The sequence below is a fragment of the Schistocerca nitens genome, chromosome 6, assembly GCF_023898315.1.
Source record: "Schistocerca nitens isolate TAMUIC-IGC-003100 chromosome 6, iqSchNite1.1, whole genome shotgun sequence".
Classification (NCBI taxonomy): Eukaryota; Metazoa; Arthropoda; class Insecta; order Orthoptera; family Acrididae; genus Schistocerca; species Schistocerca nitens.
In genome coordinates this window covers 541634684-541655604 of record NC_064619.1, presented here as the reverse complement: position 1 = coordinate 541655604, position 20921 = coordinate 541634684, and the positions used below count along the sequence as shown (strand labels likewise).

General features: G+C 42.9%; 1 protein-coding gene across 2 annotated transcripts in view; it reads left to right on the top strand.

Moving 5' to 3' along the window:
* Positions 1–20921, top strand: part of LOC126262282 (focadhesin) — a 298944-nt gene that overhangs the window by 166061 nt on the left and 111962 nt on the right. For both annotated transcript variants that reach the window (XM_049958798.1, XM_049958799.1), the window contains exon 13: positions 18865–19319. In XM_049958798.1, coding sequence (XP_049814755.1) covers positions 18865–19319 — 455 coding nt within the window. The remainder of the gene's footprint in view (positions 1–18864; positions 19320–20921) is intronic.

The following is a 20921-nucleotide window of genomic DNA, read 5'->3' as shown; positions in this document are numbered from 1 at the left end:
GTTTTACTGTTTACACCTTCCCTGGTGCATGTCTATCCTCTTGCTATTCTTTTTCCCCTCCTTGGGGAACATGTCTGGGATATTATCAGGAATGTTCTGCATTCCATTGCTGACGTGCAAACAGTCTCACCTATGTTTTTCACACCCTTTTCCTGTCTTTGTTTCCCTTCTCCTCTCGTTCCTCCGCTTTGGCATTTGAGGATCCTCTTTTTTCTTCTTTTTCCTCCCTGTGCGCTACTGAAGGCCGGCCCATGCGTTGGATGTGTAACAGGTGGCTAGGTAACGTATAATTCCCAGTGCCGAGTCGATAGGTAGGGTTCGCATGTACCCCCTGGTACAGGCCAGGCCCAGGGAAGGGTGATTGCCTGAGCTGCAACCTTCCCAAATTGCCACTTAGTCCCTCTGTCAGGTGTTTGGGAGGTGTGATCTGAGGTGTGAACAATCGCCTAAGGTGGGTGCGCCCCCTTCTGAAGGTGCTCCCCTGTTGGAAGGAACGTGCCGTCAGAGATGCTGGCAATTATGGGGTATTTTCTCATGATAAGTCAATCATCTTTCCAATCGATGTCTACAAAACGTAAACGAAATGAGGCTAGTAATTCAAAGACCCTTCCCGCTGCACCACGGTTCCTCATTGTCTCACATACTGAAGACGGTCAGTCCTTCACCACGGTAAATCTGTTTATTATTCAAAAAGGTGTTGATTCAGTTGCTGGCCCTGTGAAATCCTGCTCTCGTTTATGGAATGGCACTTTGCTTTTGGAGACTGCTTCTGATTCTCAAGCACAACAATTGCTTGCTGCCTCCCTTCTCCACGGCTACCCTATTTGTGTTGAGGCCCATAGAACTTTGAATTCTTCCCATGGTGTAATTTACACCAGGCACCAATCTTACCTCACTGATCAAGGTGTCATTGCTGTGCATCGTGTAATGAGAAAGGTAGATTCCTCCAGAGTGCCTACCTGCACTCTTTTCCTCACCTTTGATAGAGTGGTGCTGCCATCCAAGATCAAAGCAGGCTATGAATTATCACAGTGTGGCTGTACATTCCGAACCCAATGTGCTGCTACCAGTGTCAATCTCATGAAGACTTCCTGCGACCCTCCAGCCAAATAACACGTGAGTCTTCCTTTAACCAGAAAGGTTTGAATAAGTCCACCAAAGGCAAACGGTCTTCTCCTTTGCCAACTTGAAGATCCTGTTCGACGGTTTCGCCACATTGTACCTTAGCCCTGCCAGCCTCTGTCTCGCTGGAGCATGCAACTAACCGTTTTTCAGCGTTGGACTCTACAGACTGACCGCACAAGCTAGCTGATGCTTCTGTGGACCCCATGGAGCAGGATCCTCCTGCTTCTGTGCGTTGTAGTAGCGACTCTACACCGGCTGTCACTCGGTGGCTGCCGGGTTGACACACGTACATCTCTTCCTCCTCATGATTGTCCTCCAATGGAACGTTGCGGACTTTGGTCCCACAAAGAGGATTTATGGCTGCTGTTAGCATCACAGCATCCCCTTGTACTCTAGCTTCAGGAAATAAAATTGCACCCTATGTCTGCTTTGAGCTTTTACATTACTTACCAATTCGTTTTGACCTTCCCCCTGCAGTTGGCATTCCAACTCATGGAGGCGTTGTACTGCTCCTATGGGATGGCATTCCTATTCATCTTATGTCCCTGACTACCTGTCTTCAAGCTGTTGCAGTTCACCTCTTTCTTCCTCGCCTGACTTTTTATGTTCCTCTGTCATTCGATGTCACCAGGGCAGACTTCCTTCAGCTTATTGGGCAGCTACCTCCCACATTTTTGCTACTCGGTGACTTTAATGCACATCATCCCCTCTGGGGTTCTCCCAGGACCTGTCAGAGAGGTGCCCTCTTGGCTGACCTTAACCAACTTAACCTCTTCTGCCTTAACACTGGAGCACCCACTTTCCTTTCCAACTTCTAGCACATCTATTCCCATTTGGACCTATCTTTTTGCACTGCCCAGCTACCCCCTCTTCTTGAATGGTCCGTTCCTTCTGACACCTACTCGAGTGACCATTTCCCATGTGCTCTCCATTTGCTGACTCCTACCCCATCCACGTGCTTGCCCAAATGGCTTCGAAGAACAAGATTTCCCCAGTTGTGATGACCAGGTGGACTATTTCACCAATGTTATCCTTACTGCTGCAGAACATTCTATTCCTTGCCCTTCCTCTTTACCATGTCGTGTCCCAGTCCCTTGGTGGACTGAGGCATGCCATGATGCAATTTGTGCACAGAGATCTGCTCTCCGCATTTTTAACCGTCATTGTACAATGGAAAACTGCATTCGTTATAAACAGATACATGCAAAGTGTCATCGCGTTCTTTAGGATAGCTAATATGCTAGCTGGATTTCATTCACTAGTTATTTTAACAGCTCCACCCCTTCCTTTGTCGTGTGGACCAACGTCTGATGGCTCTCTGGGACCAAGATCCACTCCCCCATTTCCAGCCTCACAGTAGCAGACGATGTTATTGTGGACCCTGTTGCTATCTCCAAAACCCTGAGCCACCATTTTGCAGAAATTTCAAGCTCTTCCCACTATCACCCTACCTTCCTCCATCGGAAACGAGTGGAGGAGTCTCAGTCGATACCCTTCTCTTCTCCAAATCGTGAGTGCTACAATGCCGCTTTTACTATGAGGGAGCTCAGTCATGCTCTCAGTTCATCCCAATCCTCCGCCCCAGGGTCGGACGTGATCAACATTCAGATGTTGCAGCATCTTTCTCTTTTGGGCAAGAACTTTATGCTTAACACATACCACTGCATCTGGGCAGAGGGCACATTTCCTGGACGCTGGCATGAAGCCACCATCATACCCATACCTGAGCCCAGTAAGGAAAAAAACCTACCTTCTAGCTACCGCCCCATCTCTCTTACCAGCTGCATAAGCAAGGTGATGGGATGTATGATTCATGCCCAGCTGGTGTGGTGGCTTAAGTGTCGTATTTACTGGCGAATGCACAGTGTGAATTTCGAGCACGTCGTTCTGCAGTTGACCCTCTCATTACTTTGTCCACTCATGTCATGAATGGTTTTCTGCGGAAATCCCGGACTGTGGCCGTGTTTTTCGATTTGGAGAAGGCCTACGACACCTGCTGGAGAACTGATATTTTCTGTGTTCTTTACTTGTGGAGCTTCTGTGGTCACCTGCCCTGTTTCCTTCAGGCATTTTTACTAGCTCGAGTTCTCAAGGTGCATGTGGGTTCTGCCTTGTCGGACATCTTTATCCAGGAAAACGGTGTGCCTCACGCTTCTGTCCTGAGTGTCGTCCTCTTTGCTATCACCATTAACCCTATAATGGCCTGTCTCCCACCAGCATACCCAGCCCCCTTTTTGTTGATGATTTTGCCATCTATTGCAGTTCTCCATGGACCTGTCTGACTGAGCAGCATCTTAAGCGGTGTCTTGATCGTCTTTACTCCTGGAGCATCGACAATGGCTTTCGCTTTTCCAGTGATAAAACTGTCCGGAGAGTGGGGTGGCCAGGGTGCTGGACCATTCCTTCCAGTCCACTGATCCGGACATTACTCCCCTCTCCAGACATTACACCCCTTGACTTTTTTTTCTGGGGCTCTATCAAGGACAGAGTCTTCGTCACACCAGTTGCTGACGTCAATGAATTGAGGGCTAGGATACAAGCTGCTGTGGGTACTGTGACAGAACACATGTTACGAAACACCTGGCAGGAACTGGAATACTGCGTTGACATTCTCTGAGCTACCAAGGGAGCACACGTTAAGTTTTACTAACGTAAGTGGTCTTAAAAAACTAGTAACACTAACCTATGTAAAGGCATCAAATATAAATAATTATGTCAAATGGTTATTCTGTAATAAATTGTTATAATCAAGGCAAGACTTTGTGCTCACCATGTATTTTAACATGTCATTTTCAGCTGAAAATCAGAAAATCAAATGTAGTAGGCTTAACAGAAAAAATTGCTCATTGACAACAGGTATAAAGAAGTCATGCTCAAAAACGAAGATTATATGAGATCTCCAAGTCGTCCATAGTATCCAATGAATTCCTTGCATACTTCAAGAATTATAAAATGATACTTAAAAAAGTGATCAAAGAAGCTAAAGTAACAGCAAATGACTGATATATAGATAACTCCAATAACAAAATGAAAGCTGTATGGAGTGTAGTGAAACAGCAAACTGATGCTGTTTCTCCTCAAAATTCCAATATTAAATTGAATTGTAACAGAAAAGAAATTAATGATCCTAAAGAAATAGCAAATGTGTTCAATAATAATACAAGAAAGGAAAGTTGCTACTCACCATATAACAGAGATGCTGAGTCGTGATAGGCACAACAAAAGATTCACACAATTGTAGCTTTCGGCCATAATTGTGTGAATCTTTTTGTTGTGCGTATCGCGACTCAGCATGTCTGCTATATGGTGAGTAGCAGCTTTTCTTCTCTGGTATTGTTACATTCCATCCTGGATTTTCCATTATTTGAAATGTGTTCAATACTTATTTTAGCAATATAAGTGAGCAATTAATAGCTGAAATCAAACCTAGCAATACAAACTGCCCAGTATCGTCTGTAAACACACTATGTAATCAAAAGTATCCGAACACCTGGCTGAAAATGACTTAAAAGTTTGTGGCACCCTCTACCGGTAATGCTGGAATTCAATATGGTGTTGGCCCGCCCTTAGCCTTGATGACAGCTTCCACTCTTGTACGCATATGGTTCAATCAGGTGCTGAAAGGATTCTTGGGGAGTGGCAGCCCATTCTTCATAGAGTGCGGCACTGAGGAGAGGTATCAATGTCGGTTGGTGAGGCCTGGCACAAAGTTGGCATTCCTAAACATCCCAAAGGCGTTTTATAGGATTCAGGTCAGAACTCTGTGCAAGCCAGTCCATTACAGGGATGTTACTGTCATGTAACCACTCCGCCACAGGCTGTGCATTATGAACAGGTGCTCGATCGTGTTGAAAGGTGCAATCGCCATCCCTGAATTGCTCTTCAACAGAGGGAAGCAAGAACTATCTTAAAACATCATTGTAGGCCTGTGCTGTGGTAGTGCCATGCAAAACAACAAGGGATGCAAGCCCCATCCATGAGAAACACAGCCACATCATAACACCATTGCCTCCAAATTTTACTGCCGGCACTACCTATGCACGCTGGCAGGTGACATTCACCAGGCATTCACCATACCCACACCCTGCCGTCGGATTGCCACATTGTGTACCATGATTCATCACCCCCACAATGTTTTTTCCAGTTCAGTTTTCCAATGTTTATGCTCCTTACACCAAGTGAGCCATCATTTGGCATTTACCGGCGTGATGTGTGGCTTATGAGCAGCTGCTTGATGATGAAATTCAAGTCCTCTCCCCAACTGCCTAACTGTCATAGTGCTTGCAGTGGATCCTGATGCAGTTTGGAATTCCTGTGTGATGGTCTGGATAGATGTCTGCCTATTACACATAGAACCCTCTTCAACTGTTGGCAGTCTCTGACAGTCAACAGATGAGGTCAGCCTGTACGCTTTTGCGCTGGATGTGTCCCTTCTCGATTCCACTTCACTATCACATTGGAAACAGTGGACCTAGGGATGTTTAGGAGTGTGGAAATCTTGCATTGATGTCTAATGACTACTGAGGTCGCTGATATGGAGTGCCTGGCAGTAGGTGGTAGCAAAATGCACCTAATAAGAAAACCATATGTTTTTGGGGGTGTCTGGATACTTTTGATCATATAGTGTACCAACATGAATCGTACTTCACTGTTTCTCTTTCCAACGACCCAGAAAGAAGTCCTGTTACTTATCAGAACTTTAAAAGTGAATCATTCCACTGGGATAGATGGCATCCCACACAGCATTATTAAAAAATGTGGAGACCTCATTATTGAACCATTAGCTCACCATTATTATTATTATTATTATTATTATTATTATTATTTGCTTTTATGGCCTCATTGGACCACTTTAGTCAGTCATTCCCTGATCCTCTTTTTGAGTAAGCACGTGTTTCGTTCTTTCTTATTTGCCCCAGTATTTTTTCATTTGTTCTGATCTTTCCTCATCTCTAAATACCCTTTTCATTGTGCGTCGTTTGTCTACTTTTGGTTTAAAGCTTATTTTCTTGTCTTTCAGTTTCTTGAGATTTTCTGTCTTGTTTTGCAGATCGTCCAAAGTTATATGTAGTTCTCCCATATGCTCTTTAATTTCCTTGATGCATCCTACTTGTTGCTTCAGATTCCACAGTTTCTGCATAATTTTTCTTGCTAATATGGTTTCTGGTGTTCTCATTATGTGGCCAAAGAAAGAAATCCTCTTTTTATGTATATTATCTGTGATGGGCTCCAGTTTCCTGTACGCTTCCTCATTCGACACTATCTGCCATTGACCTTCCTTCTGGTATTTTTTATTTATGCGTATTCTAGCTATACTTCTCTCTACTTTTAGTATTTTTTTGACTCTGTTTCTCTGAGTGACTTGAGTCTCGCTTGTGTATGTTACCTCTGGCTGAGCCACCGTCTTGTAGTGTTTTAATTTTGTTTGAATTGATAGACATTTCTTATTGTATGTAGACCATGTTAGTTTTTGAGCTGATATCATTGTATTGGGCTTTCTTGCCATGCAGGTTTCTCATCCAAGTTGTGTGTTATAATCCCTCCAAGACATTTAAATTGCTTCACTTTTTTAATTTTTCTGTTGTCGACTGTTACGTGGTATATTACTAGCAGGTCTGCTACCATCTTCTTGGTCTTTTCAAAAGCTATTTGGAGTCCTACTTTTTGCACTATATTTTGCAGACTCATTATTTGATTTCTAGCTTCTTGTACATTATTAGCTAGTAATGCCAAGTCATCTGTGAATCCCAAACAATTTAGGTTTATATCATCTTTCTTGGTTCCAATTGTTATATTTTTAGGATTCTCTTTGTACTATTCTCTCATCAAATATTCAAGCGCACAGTTGTAGAGCAGTGGTGATAGACCATCTCCTTGTCTTAACCCTGTTTTAATTGTAAATGGCTCACATAGTTCTCCTCTGAATTTTACTTTGGACTTGGTATTTGTAAGGGTTAATTTTATCATTTTTATTAATTTGGGATGAAGTCCAAAATTTCTTAATACGTCCAACAAAGAAGATCTGAGGATGCAATCATAAACTTTTTAAAAGTCTACAAAGGTTATGACTAGTTGCTTCTGTCTCCTTTTAGGCATCCATTATTAATTTTAATGTGATGGTCTGTTGTGGGCAGCTTATCCAGGGTCTAAATCCTCCTTGATACTCTCCTAGTTCCTTTTCCATTTGATCTTTACAGCGATTGTAGAGAATTCTTGACAATATTTTATTTGCGCAATCCAATAGGGAAATCCCTCTGTAGTTCTCCGGATTATTCTCCTTTTTTTTTTTGACTAATGGGGTGTATGAGAGCTGTAGTCCAATGACCTGGTAGCTCTTCTCCCATACAGATTTTAACTTTACATTGATGTAATGATATCTTCATGGGTTCTGATGCATATTTCCAGAGTTCTGCAAATTTTTGATTTTCTCCACTTGCTTAGATGCTGTAACTTACCAAACGAAAAAGTGCTGGTAGATAGACACAATAAAAAAAACACAAACACACACACAAATTTCAAGCTTTCGCAACCCAAGGTTGCTTCATCAGGAAAGAGAGAAGGAGAGGGAAAGACGAAAGGATGTGCGGTTTTAAGGGAGAGGGTAAGGAGTCAGTCCAATCCCGGGAGCAGAAAGACTTACCTTAGGAGGAAAAAAGGACAGATATACACTCGCGCACACACACACATATCCATCCGCACATATACAGACACAGGCAGACATACGTAAATGCAAAGAGGTTGGGCAGAGATATCACTCGAGGCGGAAGTACAGAGGCAAAGATGTTGTTGAGTGACTGGTGATGTACGAGGGGCGGCAACTTGAAATTAGCGGAGGTGGAGGCCTGGTGGGTAACGGGAAGAGAGAATATATTGAAGGGCAAGTTCCCATCTCCGGAGTTCTGATAGGTTGGTGTCAGTGGGAAGTATCCAGATAACCCGGATGGTGTAACACTGTGCCAAGATGTGCTGGCCGTGCACCAAGGCATGTTTAGCCACAGGGTGATCCTCATTACCAACAAACACTGTCTGCCTGTGTCCATTCATGCAAATGGACAGTTTGTTGCTGGTCATTACCACACAGAAGGCTTCACAGTGTAGGCATGTCAGTTGGTAAATCACGTGGGTGCTTTCACAAGTGGCTCTGTCTTTGATCGTGTACACCTTCCGGGTTACAGGACTAGAGTAGGTGGTGGTGGGAGGGTGCATGGGACAGGTTTTACACTGGGGACGGTTACAAGGGTAGGAGCCAGAGGGTAGGGAAGGTGGTTTGGGGATTTCATAGGGATGAACCAAGAGGTTACGAAGGTTAGGTGGACGGCGGAAAGACACTCTTGGTGGGGTGGGGAGGATTTCATGAAGGATGGATCTCATTTCAGGGCAGGATTTGAGCAAGCCGTATCCCTGCTGGAGAGCCACATTCAGAGACTGGTCCAGTCCCGGAAAGTATCCTGTCACAAGTGGGGCACTTTTGGGGTTCTCTGTGGGAGGTTCTGGGTTTGAGGGGATGAGGAAGTGGCTCTGGTTATTTGCTTCTGTACCAGGTCGGGAGGGTAGTTGCGGGATGCGAAAGCTGTTTTTAGGTTATTGGAGTAATGGTTCAGGAATTCAGGACTGGAGCAGATTCGTTTGCCACTAGGACCTCCCCCATAGGGAAGGGACTGTTTGATATGGAATGGGTGGCAGCTGACTCATTGTGTTTTTGCCATTGTCAGCAGTAATGGAAACTAATTTTTGTGCCGTTTTGACTGAATCCATCATGGCTCATTGCGTTTTCGCCATTGTCAACAATAATGGAAACTCATTTTTGTGCTATTTTGACTGAATATTAAAATTAAAATTTTGAAAAATAGGAAACTGAAATATATTATTATTTTTGGAAATTTGAACGTACAATTTACGTGTCGTCAAGCGTTAATTGGCTACTTTTATGATGCACGAGATATTGTGACACAATAACTTCAAACTTTTCTCTCGCTAATCATTATGTAAAATTTCTGAAAAATTCACTACAATACTTATAGGAAGGGAAGGGAAGGGAAGGGATGTGTAATTACTATGCAGGAGATGCTACCAACCATAACTAAGCAAGCAGTTACGTAGCAGTCCTACCTTTGCTGCGATGAAACAAACAGCGTATTTCCAAAATTTTCCGTAAATTCTGGTTTCCATTTTAAATTGGTTACTTTATCCACAAGAATGTTTGGTTCTTGTTATTTTGCTCCCAGTTGTGATGTTGCACATGAAAATTTAAGAAGAATTAGTACATGCAAAAAATTTCAACAGTGTCATATGTAATTTTGTGTAATTTTGAATACCTTACTTTATACACAACTGGTATCATGGCTTTCTCAGTGTCATGTCACCAGGTCGCCAGTTGTGCAAAAATATAAATTATTATTATTATTATTGGAATGAACCACAATAGCATCAAATTTGATTTTATAAAATTTCAAAGCGAATTAATTGTCTTTCAGTCTTAATTTACAAATCTTGTAAATTGTAAGTCAGTTGTAGCGTGAACTTACGTCGATTTTGCTTTCTTTACATTGTTGAGATTTACGGAATTTAGTTATATGCTTCTTCTTCCGCCATAAGTGCTTCTCATTTTTGACCGTGAATACAATACAGATTTTTACCAGACTTCCTCTTCAGATGCAGGCAGCTACAGTGACATTACGTTAGCATAATGCGTGGAAGAAAAGAAAACTTTCATGGTTTTGCACTAAAAAGAACTCTCACACTTCATATTTCCATAAAAATTATTATTCAGATAACACAAAGTACACTACACGCTTCTCACAAAAAATACATCTCCTCCCTACAAGAACTAAAGACAGTCTATGTAATAATTGACAAAGAAAAATGAACAAAGTTTTTATCATTTGTCATTCGCCTTAGCAAAATACATCTTTTCCAATGCTTACAGAGGTCACACTACTGTTTGTTATCATTGCTTTTTAGCTTTTGTCGTAGCTTTTGGGGCTTTTCCTTATGTATCTATAAGTAGTTCCTGAGCTCGATCAAAGCTTATCAAGTAATTATCTGATCGGTTGTCAGTTCCTCTCAGGACTTTCACATTTGTAGATTTCCTTGTGGTAGTTCTTACCCATGCAGACATGATCCTACTGCCATTCTCCTTTTGCACAGTCTGGGTGTTTCTAGGTTTTGAGTTTATTTGGTCTTCAGAATGAGATCAGTTTTAATCTGCCAGGAAGTTTATTTGGTCTTCTCATGAAGTGTGTTGATTTTGAGATCATGTCATGGTTTCTACAGAATTCTACCAATCTCATGCCATTCTGGTTTGTTCTTCGTTGTGCTGCCCATTTCCCTATTACATCTCTGTATCTCCTTTTCCCTGCTTCATTGGGCATTAAAGCCTCTAGTTAAATTAATAACTCCAATTAAATTAATAACTCACCTTTATAATAGTTCCTTTCAAACCAGAATTTTCCTATCATGCCTAAAAACAGCTAAGCTCAAACAACTATTCAAAAAAGTTAAAAGGATGAAGTGGCTAACTACAGGCCCATTGCTCTACTATCTGTATTCTCGAAAATCATAGAAAAAATTGTTCAAAGAAGAGTAGTAGATTTTCTGGAAGACCAAAAAATTGTATCCACAGCACAACCTGGTTTCAGGAAAGGCCAATCAACTAATACAGCAATTTTTGAACTATTAAGTGAAGTACTTCAGGAATTAGATAATGGCAAAAATGTCATTGGAATATATGTAGATGTAATGCTTTTGATATCATAGATCACACACAACTATTATCTAAGCTTGACAACATGGGGATTAGGAACATCTGACAACTGGATAAAGTCATACCTAAGCGATTGAAAACAAGTGGTTGAAGTGCAACATCAAAATTTCTCAAACTCACTCGACATTATTCAAACTATGAAACCATTAAATATGGAGTGCCACAAGGTTCAGTTCCGGGACCTCTTCTATTTCTGTTATATTTGAATGACCTAAACAGATTCTGCAAGATCATCATCCAGTTTGCTGACAATACAAGTGTGCTAGGTAGTGGGAAAGAAATGGAAATGCTTCAGAAGTCTACAACAGACACATTGCACAATATTGAAAACTGGTTCAGTCACAACAAATTGGTAATAAATGTAAGAAAGACAGTTGTACTAAATTTCTATAATGTGAAAAAGGTGAGCTAACTGTTCAGATTCAGATATCTGACAAATACTGTCAGAATGTAGACAACATTAAGTTCTTGGGAGTATGGCTCCAAGATAAATGGTGGATGCATATTGAAAAAGTCTATAAGAAATTAAGCACTACATGCTACTTAATGAGAGTATTAGTGGGATGCTGCAACAAGATTCTCTGAAAACTGCGTATTATGCCTATCAATAGCCCTACTCACAACTGAAATATGGAATATTTTCTGGGGTAACTCTTCTCTTAGCCAAAAGCTCTTTAGGCTACAAAAAAGAATTATAAAAACTATGGAAGGTTTAAAATGGAACAGAACCTGTAGATCACTCTTTGAAAAGCTATGTACGTATATGAGATAACCATGTTTGTGAAAAAATATTCAATGGAAAATATATGAGATAACCGTGTTTGTGAAAAAATATTCAATGGAAAATCCCACTCTCTTCCAGAAAAATGAAAATATCCACTCCTATAACACCAGGCAAAAAGGAAACTTTCATTTAGAGTCCTCCAGCACCACCATGAATAAAATAGGAACCCTGTATTATGGGAAAGTTATTTATAATAAACTTCCCCCACAAATTAAATCAGTAAATGACTTGGCAAATTTCAAGTCAATTGCTAAGGCATATTTGACTCATCACTACTTCTATGGCCTCCACAAGTTCCTTCAGGCAGTTCACTAACAATCTGTGTTTTTGCCTTAGTGATGTATCACATAAATGTTACGAAAACTGTAATGATTTAACGTGTAAATGTTGCTGTAATACAAATTTAATGTGCCAGTACAGTACATGCCTTTTTTTGCTTTAAAATATCTATTCTTTATTTTTGTACAATATTTGCTCCCTATGTTGTAACTCAGTGATCATTTAATGTAGAAATAATGAAATTAATGCAAATTTAAGATTATATTTTGTTATACATTGACTTGTCGTACATCAGAATGTACTATTTTTCTACTATATGATTACCAGGTCCAATAAAACTCTATTCTACTCTACTCTACTAAAATCACACAAAAAAAAAAAAAAAAAAAAAAAATGAGGAAAGGCAACCAGCCATCTATAGATGCTTGATGGGAGTCACAGAGATACATGAACAAATCAAAAATTTCACTAGCTTTCAAGCCTTCACTTTTTAGGAATCTTGTCTGTCTGCTGTCCACCAGTCATGCAGGCAAGTAGTTGCCTTTCCACATTAGTGTTTCAGTTCTGCTCTCTATGTTATGATAATATAACATCATGTTCGCAACCTATAATACAAAACACTGTAGTTAATAACATATATAAAAGTTACATTCGAACTGTATTAGAATTCCAAGATATGAAACTGCAGCATATTTCAAATTTACGTCTTTGTGCGTCTGATCTAAGGTGTAAAAATAATTTTTCACAATTCTTGAAACATCATCAATCTTTTGTGAGTGTTTACAGAGAGATAGAGGGGCTGGCCAGTACTTACCTCAGCTCAGTACAGCCAATAGTTACACAAAACAGAACAGAAAATTTACATTCCTAGCTTTCGGAACTTTGTTCCTTCATCAGGGAGGAGAGATGGGAAAAAAGGGAAGAAGGGAAAGTGGATTCAGTTACTCACAACCCAGGTTATGAAGCAACAGGGAAAGGTAAACAGGGAGGGTAGCAATGATGGAGGCACGGTTGTCAGAGGGAAACCAAAGATATTCTACTATTAATTACTGTGCCAGCTTCAAACCAAAGAGGATGCATACAGAATTAAAGAATATTATTAAGATAAACACAACTATGTAGGATGAAAATATGCGTGAATGGCTAAAGAGGAGAGGGAAAAAGGAGAAGACTGAAGAGTAAATGGGAGTGAGGTTGGTTAACGTAGGTTCAGTCCAGGGGGATGGCGGGATGAAAGGGTGTAAAGGGGGGCTACGGATATGTTTGATACCGTTGGCCTGACAGAAGTCGTGAAAGGATCACACCATGGATTGGGGACCATTATCGGAGACCGACGTGTGTGGCAAGCCCTCAATGCCGAGAACCTGGGCCAGGGCTGTGAGTGTAGCCTCCGTGGTGGTGGATGATGAGTAACCACATGGACCCCAAAAACGGACCCGCAAAATTGATATGGATGTGATCCCAGGGCTGGCGAGGCACAGGCCAAGGTGCAAACGACTGAAGGGGCTTGCCTGGTGATATGCACAGACAGTGCATCCACAGACCAAGCGCTCAATATTGCCATAGATGCCGGGTCAATACACGTGCCAGCGAGCCAAAACTTTCATACGGGACATACCCGAGTGCGCGCAGTGTAACAAACTGAGCACCCGAAGCCACAATTCCGGAGGGATGACCACCCGATGGGCATCCGACTCCGTGGCCAACACAAGAACATCATCGACCACAGAGAGCAAGTGGGACAGGTGGCGCCAGGTGCTGAAATCGGACTGCATCTGATGAGTAAAATAGGAGGGCCATCCATGGACCACTTAGTGGAGAATCTGCCGCAAGACAGGGTCGCAGCGGATAGCCACAGCAATGTGAGCAACCATAAGAGGCAGACCGTCCAGTGCATTACGGCCGGCAGAATGAATGTGAAAGCAGAGGACCTCCTGTTGGTCAAAGGCAGGATCGGGGCCTGCTGGGAGACGTGACAAGGTGTCTGCGTTAGCTTTGTTGGCGGTGGGCTTATACCGGATGGTGTAAGCGTAATTATGTAAAAACAATGCGCAGTGTTGGAGACGTTGAGACATCTGCTCTGGAAGGTGAGAATGGGGTCCGAAAAGTGTAACCAAGGGTTTATGGTCCATCAGGAGGGTGAACTTTGCCCCAAAGAGATAGGTGTGATATTTTTGGACAGCGAACACAATCGCCAGGGCTTCCTTTTCAATCTGGGAGTAGTTCTGTTATGCTGGGGTCAATGTCTTAGAAGCATAAGCGATGGGCTGTTCGGAGCCATCAGCGTCGTGGTGCGCAAGGACGGCCCCAATGCCATATGCCGACACATCAGCCGCCACAACCAAAGGACGGTCCGGAGAGAAGGGAGTAATTGAAGGGGCGGACTTCACCATCGCCTTTAAACGGAGAAAAGCCTGGTCACAGGCAGGAGTCCAATCAAAAAGTACCCCTTTGTGACGCAAGTGATTGAGGGATTGAGCAATGGTGGCAGCCTGGTGCAAGAACTTTAAGTTATTACTTAAAGTAACCTTGCCCAAAAACACCTGGAGTTCAGATAAGTCCTTGGGATGAGGAAGGGCCTCAATGGCCGCGACATTATGACCTGAAAGATGAATGCCATCTTTGCTAAGCCAGTGGCCTAAGTATTCCACTTCCAGTTGAAAAAAACCAAGACTTGTCCAGCCGACAACGTAAACCAGCAGATTGCAGAGCGTGAAATAAGGCGCTGAGGTTTTGCAAATGTTCCTGGTGGGAACGCCCGGTGACCAAGATGACATCCGGATAATTCACACAGGCGGGGATAGGCTGTGCAAGCTGCTCCAGGAATCGCTGGAAAATGAGTGGTGCCGAAGAGACACCAAAGGGAAGGCGCTTGTACTTATACAATCCAAAAGGGGTGTTGATAACCATGATGTTCTGAGATTCGGCATCCAAGGGCAACTGGTGGTATGCCTCAGCCAGGTTGATCTTTGAAAAATACTCTCCCCCGGCAAGCTTGGCGAGAAGGTCTTCCTGTCAGGGAATGGGGTAAGTGTCAATGAGGGACTGAGCATTGACTGTAGTGCCAAAGTCCCCACACAGCCGAAGGGACCCATTGGGTTTCTGTATGACCACCAGTGGTGTCGCCAAGGACTGTAAGTTACAGGCTCCAGAACACCAGCGGCCTGGAACCGATCAAGTTCCTGCTTGACCGCCAGCCGTAAGGCCACCGGAAGGGGCCGGAACCAGAAAAAGCGAGGCTGTGCGTCTGGCCGTAGGGTGATGTGTACCTGAAAGCCAGAAGCACATCCGAGATCCATTGCAAACAATGATGCAAAAGTGGAGCACAGATCGTCCAAGTCCTGAAAAGGAACAGCCATGGAAACAACCTTAACTTTGTCAGAAATAGAAAAGCCAAACAGTTGAAACGCATCCAGGCCAAGAATATTCAAAGCTGGGTGGTGGTCGACGACAAAGAGGATAAGGAGCTGTGGAACATGCTTGTCTGTCACCAGGACAATGAACTGTCCACGAAGGGGAATGGAACCATCTCCGTAGGCGACTAAATGGGCAAGAGGGAGGTGACAACTCAGGAGAGCCCACCCAGGTATACGTCGCCATATTAATCAGGGAGACGGTGGCCCCAGTGTCAATCTGAAAACTGACATCCTCAGTGAAAAGGCGGAGCGTGAGGAAAAGCTTCCGTGCTGACGGGTCATCCTGTGGGACAACCGATTGCGGAGCATGGACTGTATCTTGAGGCCAAAGAGGGGCAGAACTGGAGCGAATCGAGCGACTATGATAAACCGATCGGATGTGGTCCTCCTTGTTACACAGCATGCACGTTTCCCAGCGGTGGGGACAATCAGCCCACGAATGTGCAGCAAAGCACTGTGGGCAAGATGGAAGTGGGCAGTGCGACCGGCGACGAGGGGCGACCGAAGGCACCGATGCCATAGACACGTCGGACATTGAGGAGTCCCAACAGTGCTAGCCTCTGTCGGCTGGACCACATCGACGTCGCGAGGGCAGAACGCACCATGATGCTGTGATCACTGAAACGTGTGGTCGCGCCATAAGACACTCGTTAGCCGCTTGAGCAATTTCAAAGGAGTGGGCAATGCGGAGAATCTCTTCCAAGAAGGGGTTTCAATGGCACAGTGTGGGCCTTAGGATTGGGAGCCAGCTGAACCACCACATCCCGGATCAGGGAGTCCACATACAAAACGTTACACTGCTGATTGGTGTACGTAAAATCACATCGACGGCTGAGACCCTGCAAGTCCGTGACCCAGGAACAATACGATTGACCAGGCTGTTTATGGTACTGGTGGAACTCCAGCCAAGAAGCAACCACATGGTAGTGTTGGGAATACTAGTTTGTCAGCAAAAGGCATATCTCCTGGAAAGAGAGAGCCACAGGATCGGACAATGGTGCCAACTTGTGGAGAAGAAAGAACGTGTCTGGGGAGGCCCAAGACAAAAACAATGACCACTGCAAGGAGTCGTCTGTGACTTGAAAAGCCGTGAAATGTTGTTTCAGCCGATGTAAGTAGATTTCCCAGTCCTTTTCAGTGTCATTAAGTGGTGAAACGACAGTGGACGTGGGAAAGCATCGGACACCCGAGGACTCAGAAGCTGTTGTAGCAACACGTCCCAGGCATCGACTTTGTCCATTAGCAACTGCAGCGACTTTTGTAAGATGTATGACTGGAGCTGCTGCTACTGCATGAGCTGCAGCTGTTGCTCCAGAAGACAGACCAACTTTGCCTCCATGCTAGCAACTACCACCGTTTACCTCGTCGCCAATGATGCTGTAACCTGTTGTGACTGTGACCGTAATGGTTTCGGGGTGGCCGAGAAAGTGCGGTGGGACCAAACGGAGAGTGGCCCATGAACAAACAAACTAACGGAAAGGACAGACACAAAACAATGACGGACAATGGAGAGAGACCTTACAACGACAACACGCAAGAAGCAACGGAGTAACAGAGACAACCATACGAATCCAAGACGTCCACTAGTAATGAAAACAAAGAATGATAAACATGCTGTCTGTTGTTGAGGTGATTTGTCAAGACTCACGCAATGATTAGACTCGCTGGCTAAGCGAGAGGCAGGTGCTTAAATACTCTATCAGGGGCGCCGCTATTGGCCACTGGAACCACGTGCTCCATGGTGGCGCCCTCACACTAAATGGGGGCCAGTACGCTTGCGCCGCCACAGCTTACGACGCGATTGTGCCGAGACCTCTAGGGGCCTTAGACGTCCATGACGTGTGGCGGGGATTCAAATTCCGTGGCGCATAGTACCAGATACTTCACAAAACCAAAAATTTATTCTGCAAGGAGAAAAGAGAAATTATTTGAGGATGGTCACACAGAAGTGGGTATTACTTGGAACACAGGATAAGAAGAATCCACCGTATATGAGGAAGAGAAGAGACAAGATCAAAGAAAAGTTTTTAGGGAGGAAATAGAAAGTCAAAGATTGTACATTATTAAGCACTTCACCAGCTAGGAAGGGGAAAGGAATAGCAACTGTGGGGGGATTGATAAAAATCAAGATAAAAGAAATTCTGACACCAGTGCAGAAAGGAGAAAAGTTGGTTGATGTTAGACTGACATAGGTTAAATCTCTTAGTGTGGTGAAATTAGATTTTATGTTGGAGAGTAAGTTCTTATCTTTGAAGTTGAGGCAGACTGCTTCTGGATGGGAGAAAGCAATTGGTCTTTGCGGTATAGCAAGCACTTAGATCTGAAACTTCCTGGCAGATTAAAACCGTGTGCCGGACCGAGACTTGAACTTGGGACCTTTGCCTTTCGCGGGCAAGCACTCTACCGACTGAGCTACCCAAGCACAACTCACGCCCCGTCCTCACAGCTTTAATTCCGCCAGTACCTCGTCTCCTACCTTCCAAACTTCACAGAAGCTCTCCTGCGAACCTTGCAGAACTAGCACTCCTGGAAGAAAGGATATTGCGGAGACATGGCTTAGCCACAGCCTAGGGGATGTTTCTAGAATGAAATTTTCACTCTACAGCGGAGTGCGCGCTGATATGAAACTTCCTGGCGGATTAAAACTGTGTGCCGGACCGAGACTCGAACTCGGGGCATTAAATGCTTAACTCCTTACAGCCTAGATAAACATTTCTGTTCCAACACTCAGTACCTCAACACCAATACCGACTTTGATAAAAAAAAAAAAAAAAACTCTGTAGCGAAGTGTCACCTTCCAACCCTTCCCTCCTCATCTCTTACCATCAAAAATCCTATTTACAAAAAAATTAGAAGCACTCACCTTGTTACACAGTATCACTTTGGTATTGTACCCCTCAATAGACTAATTTGCCAGAACTAAATTTTCTCTAGTTGAGGCCCAAAATGTGGTAATCTCTCCCTGTTACCCTTGCCTCAAGATCCACTGTTATCCCCAATTGCCTTCTAACCACTGCAGTATTCTTGTCAGACATTACTTTCCCATACCACCATTCCTACCTCAGGGTTCATTCACAACAGTAGTTCCCGATGTAAAACTTGCCACATCCACACACCAACTACCACTTCCTACCATAAACATCCTGCCTTTTCTCTATCTATTTTCATACTTTATTTGTATTATATTACTCTTTCTTCATCCTATTTTCTTTTCTTCTTTGTCCATGCAGAGTTCTGCTCCCCAATCTATACCCCTATTCCATGTCGTCTTTCCTGCTTGTAGAAGGAACTTGCATTACCAAAAGCTAGGAGCATTGTATCTCTTTTCATTTTTATTACTTGCTATTCTGGAGGTTGTGCCTCCATAGTGTCAGTGTTGCCCTCACCATCTGTCTCTGTAAACTTACTGATTTTCTGGATGTACTTTTTCTTTTTACAATCAAAACTTTTCAATTTTTAAAGGCAATAGTTAATTTTTACTTCTTTTACTTCACCAGGTGAATGTTGGGGACAAATGCTTTTAGGTGTGAAGAGTGAGGCACTAGAATCAGCAGGACAAGCATTGCGTCAGTGGCTTAATACTGAGTTCCTCTGTTTTCGTGGAGGTGTGTATCACTTACCACCAGGCAGAAGTGAACCTGACACATATTCAAGTCTGCCACACCACTGTGTCTGCAGAGGAGTAGTTGGTCTTGCTGTCTCTCTCTCAAAGCAGTCAGATCTTCCAGAGAAAGAAAGACTGGTTGCAAAGGAGTGTCTTAGGGTGTTGGGTTACAGTTATCCAAAACCCTTGCCTCCCCTCAACTGGAACTTTCTTGATGACTTCATTAATTGTGGAAAAGATATAAGGGAGTGTGCACTAACTGTGGCAGCTAAACAGTCAGCCACTTCTCCATCTGCAAGAAAGTTTCTAGAAGATTTTGTTTGTAAACTAAACATTTCATTGGACTTGGTAAGTATGAATTGACACTGTTTGCAAGAAGTTTTGAATTCATTCCATGTGTCATAGACTTTTAACTAATCAAGAATAGGTACATGTATTTTTTTTCATTTCCAGCAGTTATCTTGCTACAACTCTTCTGCATATTGCTGAAATTTATGAATCTCTGTAGTAAGATGTAGTAAGAGGCACAAAATGGACATTTATAATGTTTAGTTGAGGATTGCCAAAACCAAAGACTTGTTTTTAACTCCAGAATTGGATCTTGTTTCATATGAGGCAGGGTAACTGCAAGTTTTCTATTAGCAGATTAGTCTGAACACTTTTATGCAGACTTTGATTATACTTTCTGGGAACATTGACAATTTAGAGAAGAGATTCTTGAGTTTTTTTTTGTTCTATTTCCATTTCATAACAAGTTCCAGGGTTTTAAACTGCAGTTTGTGAAGTGTCACATCCCACTGTTTATTACACTCATAGTGAACTGCAATCATCAGTCCACTAATAATGCAGAACATTTTTAGAAGAGTCATGAGCTTTAAAAGAAGGAAAGAGAGTAAGAAAGAAGGAAGAGATGTCAAGGGTTGTGCGGTTGACATCAAGATCATTAGTTATAGAGTACTGCCCTGCATGGACACAAATGGGAAAAGGAAATGTGTTACACTTGTTGAGCAACAATCCACATATTTAACTGTAGTGAGTTTCAGGACACCAGAGAAAACCTGCATCATATTGGCCTACTTTCCAACCCTTTAGTACACCATTCTGTCTTTTTTTCCTACTACTATTACTACTACTATTACTGAAAAAGTTTGACACTGACCCTTTGTAGGTAAGTTGGAGAAGCCACTTGGAGGATCAGTAATAGTGTGCAGTTGTTTACTACTGGACTGGAATAAGAATGTGATTATTTTCTTAAACACATTATGTTTTGAAAAAGGGAGACATAAGCAACACACATTCTGATGTGATGTGATGATATTCATTCAGTACTGTTTCCTACGAAAGAATGAGATTATTTGAGGAAAATACAGTTATCCATAAAGGGAATGTTGTAAGAAAATAAATTTGGTAATAACATAACTCAAAGCTTACAATACAGCAGTTATTCCTCAGGTCAGGAAGCTACTTTGGAGGGCTGCCTGTGGTTCACCTTCTTGACATAAGGTTTAATGTCTTTACTAGAGACAGGAATATTTCAAGTATCACGTTTTTCAAATCGGAGACCCATGTCAATAATTCCTGAGATGCTTTCTCAGTCTAGAACAGGAAAGGAGAGTCTACTTACCAATTTGTGAGTGTTTTAGCCTCTGCTACTCGTACTTGAAAGTAGATAGAGACAGACTTTGTAACCACTCACACAGACGGCGACACAGCGGTGTGTGGAACAATGGTTTTGTGACATTGTAACAACAAACTTCTCCCAGTGAATGGTTGGCCAGAAGCAACACCCATAATATAGCATTACTGGTAAAAAATATGGGAAACACATCAGGAGTTATTTGATTCAAGAGATGAAAACAGCAGGATCAAACTCTGAATATCTGAGTGGCACAATAACTGAAGCTTTGTGGAATGCACAAGACCGCCTGAACCACATCCAATTGGGATATT